Raw genomic sequence first — 16,414 nt, forward strand, 5'->3', positions numbered from 1 at the left:
TTTTTAATGTGAATTTTAATGTGAATTTAATGTTTTTATTATTGTATTGTTTACTTGAAATGCTGTTAGCCGCCCTGAGCCTGCTTCGGCGGGGGAGGGCGGGATATAAATAAAATTTTACATTACATTACATTATGCTGAGAAGATGTAGGGATGGTGATTAGTCAGAAATCCCTTAACCAGCTGTATCTGCTCATACGGCAAAACCTTGCCCTCATCTTTACTTTGGACTATCTCTCTAGACGGTAAAAGGAGCCCCGTGACGCAGAGTGTTAAAGCTGCAGTACTGCAGTCCTAAGCTCTGCTCACGACCTGAGTTCGATCCCCAGCGGAAGCTGGGTTTTCAGGTAGCCGGCTCGAGGTTGACTCGGCCTTCCATCTTCCGAGGTCGGTAAAATGAGTCCCCAGCTTGCTAGGGGGAAAGAGTAGATGACTGGGGAAGGCAATGGCAAACCACCCTGTAAAAAGTCTGCCGTGAAAACGTGAAAGCAACGTCACTCCAGAGTTGGAAACGACTGGTGCTTGCACAGGAGACCTATCCTTTTTCCTAGACTAAGATAGCCAGAGTAAAACTGCCCTGGGGTCTAGCAGACTCGAGGTGAGTGAAAATGCTCTTTTACTTCTCTTCTTTCTCAGTGGGCCAAGTTTGGTGGTGTTTGGCTTCAGGCTTCACAGAGGTGGTCTGTTTTGGGCTTGACGGGGCTCCCTTTAACGTAGAAACTTCTTAACTCGAAAGCGTATCCCAGTAAATATTCTTTACCTCTTTGTTTTGAGCTTTCCTCAACTCTTTCCGTTGGTTGTCAGTTAATATTTTCTTGTCCTTTCCTCCTGTTGTTTCAGGCATATCAACATTGGAAGTCGTTTTCAGGCAGAGATACCTGACCTGCAAGACAGGTCGTTCATGGATAATTATGAACATCCAGCCTCATTAGTGTGGAAGCCATGGGGAGACATCACAACCAACAAGGAAACACAGAAAAGAGGCATGCTGACAACTTCTTTCTCCTAAGCTTACCCCCCCACACACATACACATGTGCCCCTACCCAATTATTTCAATCTGGGGCCTTACTGCTTCTCATTTTCTTTGTTTGTGTATTCCTGCTGCTTCCGTTCCCCCCCACCTCCCGTTTTACATGTGTTTTGCTGCTCTAGTGGTTGATTTGCAATTTCATTGCTTTACCTCTGGCACTAAAACCTGTGGTTTATATCTGCAGGGAGTAGGGTTGCCAATCCACAGGTGAGGGCAGGGTATCCCCTGGTTTGGAGGCCCTCCCCCCACTTCAGGGTCTTCAGAAAGCAGCGGGAAGGGGAGGGAAATATCTGCTGAAGACTCTTATTATTCCCTATGGAGACTGATTCCCATAGGGTATAATGGAGAATTGATCTGTGGGTATCTGGGGCTCTGGGGAAGCTGTTTGAGGTAGAGGCACCAAATTTTCAGCATAGCATCCAGTGCCTCTCCCCAAAATACCCGCCAAGTTTCAAAAGGATTGGACCAGGGGCTCCAATTCTATGATCCACAAAAGAAGATGCCCCTATCCTTCATTATTTCCAGTGGAGGGGAGGCATTTAAAAGGTGTGCCGTCCCTTTCAGTGTGATGACCAGAACTCCCTTTGGAGTTCAGTTATGCTTGTCACAACCTTGCTCCTGGCTCCACCCCCAATGTCCCCAGATATTTTTTGAATTGGATTTGGCAACCCTAGCAGGGAGGTATGCCGGCTATGAAGAGGTGCAGGGCTTTTTTTTTGTAAAGAAAACCCAGCAGGAACTCATTTGCATATTAGGCCACACCCCAGCATCACTGTTTCACGTAGGGCTTTTTTGTAAAAGCCCACCGGTGCCTCATTTGCATATTAGGCCACACCCCCTGACACCAAGCCAGCCAGAACTGCATTCCTGTGCATTCCTGCTTAAAAAAAACCCCTCTGAAGAGGTGTAATAATGAATTGAACACTAGAGGGAGCAAAACTTGTGGAATGGAGCCCCCCCCCCCACTCCCAGCAACAGGAACACGCAAGCCAGGGAACACGCAAGGAGAATGCGGGAAATGCCCTAATGTTCCTTCTGCATTGTCTTAAACTCACTTTGCAAAGCTTCTCAATGCTTTTTTTTGGTTTGTTTAATCTCACTTGCAGTAGCGGATCTATTAAAATTGGCCTGCTCTAGTGCGATGCCAGGGGGAGGGACCAACCTCGAACTAGCCATGCACTGTCTTCACGAGGCCCAAGGAAACATTTTGGTAAGATGTTAAACTTTAATCTTAGACAATAGTCCAAACCTTGTTTTTATCACACTGCTGAGAATATTGGATTGTTCTGCGGGAACAAAGAGAGAGCCAGTTTGGTGTAGTGGTTAAGTGTGCAAACTCTTATCTGGGAGAACCGGGTTTGATTCCCCCACTCCTCCACTTGCAGCTGCTGGAATGGCCTTGGGTCAGCCATAGCTCTGGCAGAGGTTGGCCTTGAAAGGGCAGACTCTTATCTGGGAGAACTGGGTTTGATTCCGCCACTCCTCCACTTGCAGCTGCTGGAATGGCCTTGGGTCAGCCATAGCTCTGGCAGAGGTTGGCCTTGAAAGGGCAGACTCTTATCTGGGAGAACTGGGTTTGATTCCGCCACTCCTCCACTTGCAGCTGCTGGAATGGCCTTGGGTCAGCCATAGCTCTGGCAGAGGTTGGCCTTGAAAGGGCAGACTCTTATCTGGGAGAACCGGGTTTGATTCCCCCACTCCTCCACTTGCACCTGCTGGAATGGCCTTGGGTCAGCCATAGCTCTGGCAGAGGTTGGCCTTGAAAGGGCAGACTCTTATCTGGGAGAACTGGGTTTGATTCCGCCACTCCTCCACTTGCAGCTGCTGGAATGGCCTTGGGTCAGCCATAGCTCTGGCAGAGGTTGGCCTTGAAAGGGCAGACTCTTATCTGGGAGAACCGGGTTTGATTCCCCCACTCCTCCACTTGCACCTGCTGGAATGGCCTTGGGTCAGCCATAGCTCTGGCAGAGGTTGGCCTTGAAAGGGCAGACTCTTATCTGGGAGAACTGGGTTTGATTCCGCCACTCCTCCACTTGCAGCTGCTGGAATGTCCTTGGGTCAGCCATAGCTCTGGCAGAGGTTGGCCTTGAAAGGGCAGACTCTTATCTGGGAGAACCGGGTTTGATTCCGCCACTCCTCCACTTGCAGCTGCTGGAATGGCCTTGGGTTAGCCATAGCTCTGGCAGAGGTTGGCCTTGAAAGAGCAGACTCTTATCTGGGAGAACTGGGTTTGATTCCCCACTCCTCCACTTGCAGCTGCTGGAATGGTCTTGGGTCAGCCATAGCTTTCGTAGGAGTTGTCCTTGATAGGGCAGACTCATATCTGGGAGAACCAGGTTTGATTCTCCCATTCCTCCACTTGCAGCTGCTGGAATGGCTTTGGGTCAGCCAGAGCTCTCAGTGGAATTGTCCTTGAAAGGGCAGCTGCTGTAAGAGCTCTCTTAGCTTCACCTACCTCACAGGGTGTCTGTTGTGGTGGTGGGGAAGGTAAAGGAGATTGTGACCGCTCTGAGACTCTGTAATTCAGGGTATAGGGTGGGATATAAATCCAATATCACACTCACACAACCTGGTTTTTAATTGTAAGTCGCTTTGAGGAAAACTGCTTAGGCAGCATAGAAACATTATAAATAATTAAGTTGGAGAATAAATACATCATGCTGCCATGTTTGACGAAAACGAGTAAAGCAGTCTTTCTTATTAGCTAGTGCTCCTAGGAGACGCCGTCTCGAAAGCCCCAAATCTGTGTTGTAATTCGGTCAACTAATCTCTTGTCGGCTTTTCAAAAAGCCCATTATAAGGGAAATAATTCAAATCCATTGACAACTCTCATTTGCTGGCATTGGGGCTATCTGCCACTTAACACTGGGCTATTACAGGCAGTGGTATAACCACAGGCTGGTGCAATCCTTCTGCGCTAACATTGGCCCAGAGGCTGAAGGAACATTGGCTTAAGATTGTCTGTGCCTCGCCAGTCTCTGCTCCTGGAGCAGCTAGAGCACTTGGTAAGAAAGTGGAAGTCCTTTTTTCTGCATCTTGTGCAGAAGGAAAAGTTCCCCCTTCTATTAAAAGCACCTCCCCTAGACTGTGGCAGGGGAGTCACCTAATGAGACAGTCTCTCTCCAAACGCATTTAGTAGAGGTCAGGGGTCATTTTGCAGAAAAACAGGCAGTAGAGCTCATTAGCATAATTCATTAGCATATGCCCTCTAGCCAAAAGCAACCCAGTGCAAGAAAGGAGAGCCCCGGGCAAGCGAGGCCTGCTAGAAATCCAGCCAGCCCAACCAGGCTTCAATTGCCTGGGGCTCTTCTGGGCTGCCCCCCCCCCCCGTCAAAAGGCCAGCAAGCCCCACCCGCTGCCCAAAAATCACATAAGAAGCGGAGAAAGAGTGGTGTGGGCTTCTCCAGGGGTTAAGGACGGCTGCTGGGGGTGTGACAAAGCCCCTGGTGGCTGGCTGGCTTCCCGCTCTCCTAATCCAGGGATTGTTATGCAGCTGCATCTACTGTTCAATGGACAAGGTAGGTGGGGAGGAGGAGGGGGAACCCTCAGAAAGGTTCAGGAGCTTCTGCTGAATCTGAGGCCTAGTAGAGACGTTATGCTCTTCTTCCACCCCACTCCACCAACCCAGAGTTCCTCCTGTTTGTTTTTCCTTGGGGAGAGTTTTAAGATGATTTTCTGAAACCATTTCAGAAGGCGCTGGAAATGCTGTTGCTCCAGGGACCACAGAAGCCTCCTTGCCACCCTCTCGCTAATTATCATTACTCAGGTAAACCTATATAAATAAAGGTGGGGAGGGCACAGTTTTAAAGACGACAATGTCAATAACGGTCGGCGGTGCTGGAAACTGCCGTCAGGTCACAGCCAACTTTAACGCCGTGCCTGGTGAGACAGACATAGGATGGTCATCTAAAAGTTACTTGAGGCCTGGGCGCTCCGTTCTTGGAGGGTTTTTTTCTCCTCTGTGTTTAAAACGATGCCTTCAGAGGGCATTGCTCTGCGAGAGAAGCTCGGCTGTGGACCAGGATTCCGAAACCGGACCTTTTGCATCGATTACCGGTCAGCTGAACGGATATTTTTACCTCCGCGAGGAGCACCATCAGAGTCTTTTCCATGTAGCTGGTACCTGGAGAATTTGTAACAGAATTTCGGAGAGCAGTTTTGATTTATGGAAGTATGCAGGGCTTTTTTTTTTGTAGAGAAAGCCCAGCAGGAATGAAAAAGCCCTGCATGAAATCATTTGCATATTAGGCCACACCCCCTGACACCGAGCCAGCCGGAACTGCATTCCTGTGCGTTCCTGCTCAGAGAAAAAGCCCTGGAAGTATGGACTTGAGAGTATGTTTGTATGTTTTTATTGTGTGTTATTCCTAATTGTGCTTTTGAAAGTTCATTGCTTACTTTGTATTTTGATATTATATGAGAAGCGTGTGTTTGATATTATTACATACTATTACATGGTGTACTAGTGGTGCCCCGTGGCGCAGAATGGTAAGGCTGCAGTACTGCAGTCGGAGCCCTCTGCTCATGACCTGAGTTCGATCCCAGTGGAAGCTGGTTCAGGTCGCCGGCTCCAGGTCGACTCAGCCTTCCATTTTTCCGAGGTCGGTCAAATGAGGACCCAGCTTGCTGGGGGGAAAGTGTAGATGACTGGGGAAGGCAAGGGCAAACCACCCTGTAAAAACTCTGCCGTGAAAGCGTTGTGAAGGTCAAATGAGTCCCCAGCTTGCTGGGGGGAAAATGTAGATGACTGGGGAAGGCAATGGCAAACCACCCCGTAAAAAGTCTGCAGTGGAAACGTTGTGAAAGCCACATCACCCCAGAGTGGAAAACAACTGGTGCTTGCACAGGGGACTACATTTACCTTTACCTAGTAGAGTATTAGTGAAGACTGTAATGTACTATTTACTGGGGGTTTCCTTTGCTTGAGCTTGATTACCCCCCAGGACCCCATGTATTTGCTTTTGACAGCCAACTTCTGGTAACCCCCGTAGAGTTTTCAAAGCAAGAGATTCGGGGTGGCCAAACTTGCAAGAATAAAATGTCAGACGTTTGAGAGCTGCAAGACAGGAAGGGAGGGAGGAGAGGAGGAAGGTGGAGGTGGAAAGAAAGCAATGTTGAATGCATTCTCCAATGCATTTAAATCACTCGGAGAAGTGATGCAAAGAGAGGAATGCCTTATTCAAGCCAGCCGATGGAGCGGTGGGGGCTTCAAGAGCCACACTATGTGTGAAAGAGCCACATGGGGCTCCCGAGCCACAATCTGGCTACCCCTGCAAGAGACCTTCCGAGTTGGTTTGCCGTTGCCTGCCTCTGCGTAGCGACCCTAGATTTCCTCGGTGGTCTCCCTTCCAAGTACTAACCAGAACCAGCCCTTGCTTAGCTTCCAAGTTCTGGTGAAATGGGGCCATCTTGATCCATCCAGGTCAGGGCAGAGGAACAGAGGTGGGTTGCCGTTGCCTGCCTCTGCACAGCAACCCTGGACTTCCTAAGTGGTCTCCCATCCATACGCTAGCCAGGGCCAACCCATGTAGCCCTTAAAAAGGCTAACTGGATTTTATTTGAGCATGAGGTTTTTGTGGACTAGAGTCCACTTCATCGCAGAGAATGAGGGATGGGTTCTCGCTTGGCAGAAAGGTATCTATGTGGTTAAAAAAAAGGCAGGGCTCTTTTTCTAGCAGGAGCTCCTCCTCTTCATAGGCCATGCTCCCCTGATGTGGCCAATCCTCCAAGAGCTTAGAGGGCTTTTAGTACAGGGCCTACTGTAAGCTCCAGGAGGATTGGCTACACTGGAGGGCGTGGCCTAATATGCAGAGGAGGAGCTCCTTCTAGAATAAGAACCCGGAAAAAAAGTCAAGGTAGTCCCCTGTGCAAGCACCAGTTGTTTCCAACTCTGGGGTGATGTTGCTTTCATGGCGTTTTCACGGCAGGCTTTTTACGGGGTGGTTGCCTTCCCCCATCTACACTTCCCCCCAGCAAGCTGGGGACTCATTTGACCGACCTCGGAAGGATGGAAGGCTGAGTCAACCTCCAGCCGGCTACCTGAACCAGCTTTCGCTGGGATCGAACTCAAGTTGTGAGCAGAGCTTAGGACTGCAGTACTGCAGCTTTACCGCTCTGCACCACGGGGCTCTTTCAGAGAGAAAGGCGGGGTATAAATCTGCAGTCTTCTTGTTCTTCGAAGCCCTGCAGCTCTTTAGGAAGCTACAGATTTTCCAGGGGAAGCTTCTTTGTTGGCCGTTTGCTTTCCCCACTCTGATTGGGCTACTTTGGCTGTTCAGCAAAGAGCAGTGCATAGACTTTTTTACAGGGTGGTTTGCCATCGCCTTCCCCGGTTATCTACGCTTTCCTCCCAGCAAGCTGGCTGCTCATTTTACCGACCTCGAAAGGATGGAAGGCCGAGTCAACCTCGAGCCGGCTACCTGAAAACCCAGCTTCCGCCGGGGATCGTACTCAGGTCATGAGCAGAGCTTAGGACTGCAGTACTGTAAACAACAGGGTCAGAGGTCGGGTTGCGAGGCCCTCAGCGGGCCAGCGGCAGAGGATGGGAGGGCAGCGGGGGTGCCAGATCCAGGTTGAGAAATTCCTGGAGATTTTGGGATAGAGCCTGGGGAGGACGGGGACTTCAGCACTGTAGAATCCACTCTCCAAAGCAGCCATTTTCTCCGGGGGAACTGATCTCTGTTGTCCGGAGATGTGCTGCAATTCTGAGGGATCCGCAGGTCCCACCTGGAGGCTGGCATCCCTACAAGGTCCATGAAATATAGGAAGTACGGAGTGTGATGTAAATGTGTTAAAAGTTGGATGTGACCAAGGAACATATGGAGCAGAAGAAGACGACTGCAGATTTATATCCCACCCTTCTCTCTGAATCAGAGACTCAGAGTGGCTCACAATATCCTATATCTTCTCCCCCCACAACAGACACCCTGTGAGGTGGGTGGCGCTGAGAGGGTTCTCACAGCAGCTGCCCTTTTGAGGACAAATCCTACAATAGCTATGGCTGACCCAAAGCCATTCCACCAGCTGCAAGAGGAGGAGTGGGGAATCAAACCTCCCAGATAAGAGTCTGCCCTTTCAAGGACAACCTCTGCCAGAGCTATGGCTGACCCAAGGCCATTCCAGCAGGTGCAAGTGGAGGAGTGGGGAATCAAACCCGGTTCTCCCCAGATAAGAGTCTGCCCTTTCAAGGACAACCTCTGCCAGAGCTATGGCTGACCCAAGGCCATTCCAGCAGCTGCAAGAGGAGGAGTGGGGAATCAAACCCGGTTCTCCCAGATAAGAGTCTGCCCTTTCAAGGACAGCCTCTGCCAGAGCTATGGCTGACCCAAGGCCATTCCAGCAGCTGCAAGAGGAGGAGTGGGGAATCAAACCCGGTTCTCCCAGATAAGAGTCTGCCCTTTCAAGGACAACCTCTGCCAGAGCTATGGCTGACCCAAGGCCATGCCAGCAGCTGCAAGTGGAGGAGTGGGGAATCAACCCCGGTTCTCCCAGATAAGAGTCTGCCCTTTCAAGGACAACCTCTGCCAGAGCTATGGCTGACCCAAGGCCATGCCAGCAGCTGCAAGTGGAGGAGTGGGGAATCAAACCCGGTTCTCCCAGATAAGAGTCTGCACACTTAACCACTGCACCAAACTGTGTCTCACTACACCAAACTGGTACAGGAAGGACATTTAAAGCAGGTGCACCTGCCGTATGTTAACAGTATGTAACGGTGTGTTTCCAGTTCCCCTGTTGCCTGAGAAGATGATGCAGACTTAACAAGAAATTAATGCATATTTATTGCCCAAAACTGCGGAAAGCCTTCCAGGCATCGCCGGGTTGAGATGTAGTGACACCCAGTGGGAAAAAGCATGCAGATCGTGACAAACAACACATGTGCGGTTTTGCCTTTCCAGGCTGCGAAGTTGCTCTGTTCAGTTCACATCAGGTCAACGCGTTCTTTTTAACATGCGGCCGGTTTTATTAGCTTTGGTGGCTGCCTGCCCCAGAGTTCGCACTTACTGGAAAGAGCCTTGCGAAGTATATCACAGGTTATGAACTACCAGAAAAGATACGGTAACCTTTTTTCCTTCCCCTTTGTAATACAAAAGGGGGAAACGGAGCAAAGCGATTTGGAATTTGTTGAAAATGTGTTTCATGTGGCGAGATTAAATACAGCCACTCTTTGGAGGAACGGTCTCCAAAGCGTTTGTGAGCGCCTTGTTCAAATGTGAGGAACATCTGCGATTTTAAAGCTGGCTAGCTTCGTCAGAGCTATCAAGGCCCGTCAGTTACCAGATAAATTTACAGGAAGTGGAGTGTTATTTAACCTCTGCTGGAATGAGTGATATCGCATTCGCCCTTTAAGATTGCTTTCTTATGACGCGGTGTTAAAAATGATTTTTGAAAAGAATTACGCAAGTTCTGAAAAAAAATTCTGAACGTACTGATAAAAGCCGCCATTAATTCAGTTTCTCAGTGGGAAGGAAGCCAAGCCAAAGGGGGCAGTAAAGTGTTTTTTTTTAAATTTTGTAAGCCGAAGCTAACAAGAGTAGCGGTTAAGACCAGCAGGCTCTTCTCTGGAGAGCTGGGTTTGATACCCCCAGTCCTCCACATGAAGCCTGCTGGGTGTTCGTGGGCCAGTCACAGTTAGCTCTGCACTCTCTCAGCCTCACCTGCATCCCAAGGTGCCTGTTGTGGGAAGGGGAAGGAAAGGTGATTGCAAGCTGCTTTGGGACTTCTTAGGGTAGAGAAAAATGGGGTACAAAAACCAACTCTTCTTCTTTAAAACTAGCTAGCTTTGTCAGAGCTATGGAGGGCCATCAATTACCAGATAGATTTATAGGAAGTGGAATGTTATTTAACCTCTACTGGAATGAGTAATATCACATTCGCCAGTTTGAGAGCCAGTTTGGTGTAGTGTTTAAGTGCACGGACTCTTACCTGGGAGAACCGGGTTTGATTCCCCACTCCTCCACTTGCACCTGCTGGAATGCCCTTGGGTCAGCCATAGCTATTGCAGGAGTTGTCCTTGAAAGGGCAGCTTCTGGGAGAGCCCTCTCAGCCCCACCCACCTCACAGGGTGTCTGTTGTGGGGGAGGAAGGTAAAGGAGATTGTGGGCCACTCTGAGACTCTGTCCTTGAAAGGGCAGCTGCTGGGAGAGTCCTCTCAGCCTCACCTACCTCACAGGGTGTCTGTTGTGGGGGAGGAAGATAAAGGAGATTGTGAGCTGCTCTGAGTCTCTGATTCAGAGAGAAGGGTGGGATATGAATCTGCAGTTCTTCTTCTTGTGGTCCGTTGAGCGGATTGCTCATCCTGATGACTTGTCTCTCTGTCGCAATTCCAGGTTCACATTTGTGGACTCCTGCTGAGAAGCAGTTGTTTAGGAAAGCCTTCGGCCTGCACAAGAAGGACTTCTACGAGATACAGAAGAAGGTAAGCCTTCATGGTGTGATCCTGAGCGGAGCTGCACCATTCTAACCCCCCCCCCCACCTTGAAGTCAGCGGGCGTGTTCAGATTGCTGCATTTAACGAGATGGATTGTTTGCTACCCCTTGTGTGTATTCACTTCTATTTTTTTCCCCTTTTCCCTTCTCCCTCCCGCTTTAATAGATACAAACTAAGACTGTTTCCCAGTGTGTTGAATACTACTATAACTGGAAAAAAATATTAAAATTTGACTGCAGTCGATCGCAAGTGGTAGAAAAGAGGTCCAGGAGAGAGCAGGATGAGGTAGAGGAAGAAAAGGTAGAGAAAGGTGGCTGCTGTTGTTGTTGGGCGGGGAGGGGTTGTCTGGTGGACGTTCAGGTGTACAGATATAAAGATTTCCCTCTTTTCCCTGCTCCCCCAACGTGCTCTCAGCTTTACAAAAGGTAGAGTCCAGGCCACAAGTTGTCTCGAGGCTGGGGCTGATGGGAGTTGTAGGCAAAAAAACATCTGGAGAGCTGCCGTTTGCCACCCCTGGTCTTGCGGACTCTTATCTGGGAGAACTGGGTTTGAGTCCCCACTTGCAGCTGCTGCAATGGCCTTGGGTCAGCCATAGCTCTGGCAGAGGTTGTCCTTGAAAGGGCAGCTGCTGTGAGAGCCCTCTCAGCCCCACCCACCTCACAGGGTGTCTGTTGTGGGGGAGGAAGGTAAAGGAAATTGTAGGCCACTCTGAGGCTCTGTCCTTGAAAGGACAGCTGCTGTGAGAGTCCTCTCAGTCCCACCCACCTCACAGGGTGTCTGTTGTGAGGGGAGAAGATATAGGAGATTGTGAGCCGCTCTGAGTCTCTGATTCAGAGAGAAGGGCAGGGTATAAATCTGCAATTCTTCTTCGTCTTCTGTTGTGCCATTTTTGATTTTAATTTCAGTTTTGCTGCTGGGAGCAGGGCCAGCATTCAGAACTCCCAAATTAACTGTCAAACGCCTTGGTGTTGTTGCCAAAGCATAAACAGAATTAGAGTGATCTTTAATAATTTTAAAATCCTGGTTTCCTGCCTTGCAGACCACGTGCAGCCCGAAGAAAAGACATTGCCAGCTGCCTAAACAGGAGAGCAAGCTGAAGCCGCGGACTTACAAAAAAGCCGGGCAGAGCACCTTCAGCCCAGCCAGCAGCCTGAAGGAAACTCCCGACAGGCCCCAGAGCACGGGCGGTCAGGGTGTGTTCCCGTGCAAAGAATGTGCAAGGTATTTGTCCTTGGTTTGCTGAGCTGTTTGCAGTAGGCCTTTGGTGTGCTTACTGAGTGAATATTCTCTCTTGTTTCTTTGCTCATAGAATCCTAGAGTTGAAAGGGAGGGGAGGGAGAGGTGGAAAGAAAACAACTTTAAATGCATTCTGCAAGCTGCCCCATGGTGCAGAGTGGTAAAGCAGCAGTACTGCAGTACTGTGACCTAAACTCTCTGCTCACGACCTGAGTTCTATCACAGCGAAAGCTGGTTCACGTAGCCGGCCCAAGGTTGACTCAGCCTTCCATTCTTCTGAGGTTGGTAAAATGAGTACCCAGCTTGCTGGGGGGAAAGTGTAGAGGACTGGGTAAGGCAATGGCAAACCACCCCATAAAAAGTCTGCTGTGAAAACGTGAAAGCAACATCACCCCAGAGTCAGAAACGACTGGTGCTTGCAGAGGACCTTTCCTTTCCAAGCTGCCACCTGGCTTGGCTTGGGGAAGTGATTTGAAGAGAGAAATGCCTTCTCCAAGCTCGCTGATGGAATGGTGGGGACCTCAAGAGCCACACGATATGTGTGAAAGAGCCACATGGGCCTCCCAAGTCACACTTTGGCCACCTCTGGTGTAGAACACATAGAGCAGCCTGATACTGAATCAGACCCTTGGTCCATCAAGGTCAGCATTGTCTAGTCAGACCGGCAATGGCTCTCCAGGGTCTCAAGCTGAGATTTCTCCCATCACCTCCTGCCTGGTCCTTTTAACTGGAGAACTGAAAAAGAATCCTCCTACCCAACCCTCTTCCAGTATTTTATACACCAGAAACAAACATTCGTACAGGTGGTGCCATTTCCGAGGTCACTTTACTAACAAGTCAAATCATAGAATCCTAGAATCCTGGAGTTGGAAGGGACCTCCAGGGTCATCTAGTCCAACCCCCTGCACAAGGCAGGAAACTCACAAACACCTCCCCCTAAATTCACAGGATAGAATCCTAGAATCAGAGTTGGAAGGGACCTCCAGGGTCATCCGGTCCAGCCCCCTGCACAATGTAGGAAACTCAGAAACACCTCCCCTAAATTCACAAGTTAGAATCCTAGAATCTCAGAGTTGGAAGGGACCTCTAGGGTCATCTGGTCCAACCCCCTGCACAATGCAGGAAACTCACAAACACTTCCCCCTAAATTCACAGGACAGAATCCTAGAGTTGGACGGGACCTCCAGGGCCATCTGGTTCAACCCCCTGCACAATGCAGGGAACTCACAAACACCGCCCCCTAAATTCACAAGATCTTCATTGCTGTCAAATGGCCATCTAGCCTCTGCTTAAAAACCTCCAAGGAAGGAGAGCCCACCCCCCCCCCCCAAAGGAGAAAGCCAGTTCCACTGAGGAATCGCTCTAACGGTCAGGAAGTTCTTCCTCACGTTGAGCTGAAAACTCTTGATTTAATTTCAACCTGTTGGGCCTGGTCCTACCTTCTGAGGCCGCAGAAAATGATTCCACACCCTCCTCTAGATCAGGGGTGGCCAACGGTAGCTCTCCAGATGTTTTTTTTTGCCTACAACTCCCATCAGCCCCATGCGGGCTGGGGCTGATGGGAGTTGTAGGCAAAAAACATCTGGAGAGCTACCGTTGGCCACCCCTGATCTAGAGGACAGTCCTTCAGGGACTTGAAAATGGTGATCCGATCACCTCTCAGCCGCCTCTCGCCACGTCTCTCGCTTTGACAATTGAAGGCTGGATACGGACAGGCAGCTTCACTCGCCCCGGAGGCCCCCAAAACTGTGCTGTCCCAAAGTGGAACGGCAGAATCCCATTCGGATGCTCCCACCCAACAATAGAAAAAATACCAGCAGCAGCTTGGGGCTGCCTGACAGGTTCACACCGCCAGTTCGCCTCGCTGGCACACTCCCACGTTCAGATACTCTGGAAGACAGATGGTGGGCGGCAGAATGATTTCGCTGCCGCTTTCAAAGTGGTAGCTTTTTGAGCCACCTCAGAGACGCCAGAGGACGGGGAGAGTGCGGGAGAGCAGGACGGGAGGCAAATGCACGTGCCTGAAATTGATTTTTTAAAATCCGTCTGCGGGCCATGCCTACGTCCGCGTAAACTGGATGTCTGAAAGCAGCCTAGGGACTGTGTTGTAGTCAGGGCCTTTTTGTGTAGCAGGAACTCCTTTGCATATTAGGCCACACACCCCTGATGTGGCTAATCCGCCTGCAGCTTGCAGTAGACCCTGTACGAAGAGCCCTGTAAGCTCTTGCAGGATTGGCTACATCAGGGGGTGTGGCCTAATATCAGGGCTTTTTTGTTGCAGGAGTTCATTTGCATATTAGGCCACACACCCCTGATGTAGCCAATCCTGGAGCTTACAGCAGAGCCTGTACGAAGAGCCCTGTAAGCTCTTGCAGGATTGGCTACGTCAGGGGGTGTGGCCTAATATCAGGGCTTTTTTGTTGCAGGAGCTCCTTTGCATATTAGGCCACACACCCCTGATGTAGCCAATCCGCCTGGAGCTTGCAGTAGACCCCATGCGAAGAGCCCTGTAAGCTCTTGGAGGATTGGCTACATCTGAGAGGGGGTGTGGCCTAATATGCAAAGGAGCTCCTGCTACAAAAAAAGAAAGCCCCGGTTGTAGTTTATATCAGGCTCCATGTGAATGAGAAAAGCCCAAAAACTTTAAGAATCTTTGGGGAGGAAGGATCCCATCCTCGTGATATTGGATTCCTGAACTTGAACAGCACGTGTGGCTCACATTCCTGCAGCATCTCACAAAGCGCACTGGGACACACACACACACACAGGAGTCCTTTTGTAGAAAAATAGGTGGTGGAGCTCATTATCATAACTCGTTAGCATATGCCCCCCCCCCACCAGCAACCCGATGCAAGAAAAAAGAGCCCCAGGCGAGCGAGGCCTGCTTGGGCTGACTAGAGATCCAGCCAGCCCAAGCAGGCCTCACTCACCTGGGGTTCTCCTTGGCCACCCCCCTCCACTCAAAAGGCCAGTAAGCCCCCTGCCACTCAAAATCACATAAGTGGAGAAAGGGTGGGGCGTGGGCTTCTCCAGGGGTTAATGAGGGCTGCTGGGGATGTGGCCAAGCCCCTGGTGGCTGGCTGGCTGCCTGCTCTCCTAATCCAGGGATTGTTATGCAGCTGCACCTACTGTTCAATGGACAATGAATGTGGGGAGGAAGAGGGGGAACCCTCAGGAAGGTTCAGGAGTTGCGCTCCTGTGAGCTGCTGCTGGGTTCCAGGCCTGCACACGCACCAAGCCCTGGCCTTCGTCTCTCGCTTCCATCTAGAGTGTTCGACAAGATAAAAAGCCGGAACGCTCACATGAAGCGCCATCGCCTGCAGGAGCAGATGGATCCAGTTATCAAGATCAAGTGGCATCTGAAGAACGAGCCCAAGAAGGAAGAAAGGAACTTGGACGTGGACTTTCTCCAGTGGTAACTGGGGAGACGCAGTTTTGGGGTAAGAACGCGGAGAAGCTGGTCTGCGGCAGGGAAACGAGCCCTCGGGGTGTTTTGTCAAGGTTTTTATTTATTTTTGAACTCGTAGCACCTGTGTCCCTTCACTATGCAAGGTTGAAAACGAGCTGGGTATGTAACGGGGCAGCCTGCATGCAAGTTGAGACTATTGGTAACTGGGGGAGGGGGAGAAACGCTTTGCCGGGATCGAAGGTCGCAAAGAGACCTTCCCTCGTACCCATTTTAGGCTTTTCAAGGACAAAATTAGGTGGTAGGCAGGGCTGCCACCAAAACTGGCACCCCTGTGTCTTGTTCTCCCCTAACCCCCCAGTAACACTGTGCATCGTTAAGCACACGAAGCAGTGCCATCACGCTCTGAGCAACAGCAGAGGATGACGCAGAGTTGTCGAGCAGTGAGACGGAAAGGGGCCGCCACGTGTCACTTGTAAAGTCTTGTTTCCCCCCTGAAAAGATTTAACGTGAAAAGTGTTAGGGCTCTGGCACTAATTTCAGCGTTGCTGGCTGTGGCCCTGCCCGCCTAAAATAAAAACCGTTATTTTGGCTTTCAGCATGTCATGCCTACATTTTCGTGTAGCGAAAGGAGGTGGTGGGAGTTAATCAAGTGTTGCATCAAATTTCAATTATGCTCAGCTGGTAAGAACTGTAAAATAGCTCGTGCTCGGTTACAAAACAGAAAGTCCTCTTGCTGCCTCTGAAATATTACAATTAAATACCTTCCTTCCATTTCACCCCCATTCCCTTAAGCTGTCGTTTCCAGGGTTCTAGTGTGGTTTCTTTGTTTTGTTTAGAGGACAGAGGGAGTAGTATGCCAATCAATGAGAAATCACCAGTGTGTCTTTTTTGTGTGTGTGCAATTTGATGTTTGTGAAACTGCTTTTTAAAAAAGAAAAAAAGAAAAAAAAGAAAATTCACTCTGTACGCCTGCAGTGATCTGCGTTATTGGTTATTTTGTATGCACTCACAGCGTTGCTTATTAAAGTGGGTTCCTCAGCTGAAGTTGTGACATTTTTCTGGTCTCTCTTGAAGAGCCATTCCGAAAGAGAAGCAAAATGGTCATATATAAATAGGATCCTCTCCCCCTTACACAGACACCATTTCTGTACGTGAAGGGATGGGAATCGTCTGCCCCAAGTGGACTCAACCCACAGGCTTTGGGAGAGCTGGGCTGGTCCCAGTTTGGTGTAGTGGTTAAGTGCATGGACTCTTATCTGGGAGAACCGGATTTGATTCCCCCACTCCTCCACTTGGAGCTGCTGGAATGG

The 16,414-nt window shown here is 50.0% G+C and overlaps 1 protein-coding gene across 1 annotated transcript in view; it reads left to right on the plus strand.

Annotated features, from left to right (window-relative positions):
* ZNF541 (zinc finger protein 541) overlaps positions 1-16,148 on the plus strand; it is a 54,913-nt gene extending 38,765 nt beyond the window's left edge. Inside the window, exons 10-16 of the mRNA XM_060257756.1 lie at positions 841-983; positions 2,139-2,242; positions 4,723-4,798; positions 10,359-10,447; positions 10,625-10,759; positions 11,499-11,680; positions 14,964-16,148. Of these exons, the coding sequence (XP_060113739.1) occupies positions 841-983; positions 2,139-2,242; positions 4,723-4,798; positions 10,359-10,447; positions 10,625-10,759; positions 11,499-11,680; positions 14,964-15,114 (880 nt within the window). The 3' untranslated portion in view covers positions 15,115-16,148. The remainder of the gene's footprint in view (positions 1-840; positions 984-2,138; positions 2,243-4,722; positions 4,799-10,358; positions 10,448-10,624; positions 10,760-11,498; positions 11,681-14,963) is intronic.
* The last annotated feature ends 266 nt before the right edge of the window (positions 16,149-16,414 follow it).

The sequence above is a fragment of the Heteronotia binoei genome, chromosome 17 (genome assembly GCF_032191835.1).
Source record: "Heteronotia binoei isolate CCM8104 ecotype False Entrance Well chromosome 17, APGP_CSIRO_Hbin_v1, whole genome shotgun sequence".
In the NCBI taxonomy this organism is placed as follows: Eukaryota; Metazoa; Chordata; class Lepidosauria; order Squamata; family Gekkonidae; genus Heteronotia; species Heteronotia binoei.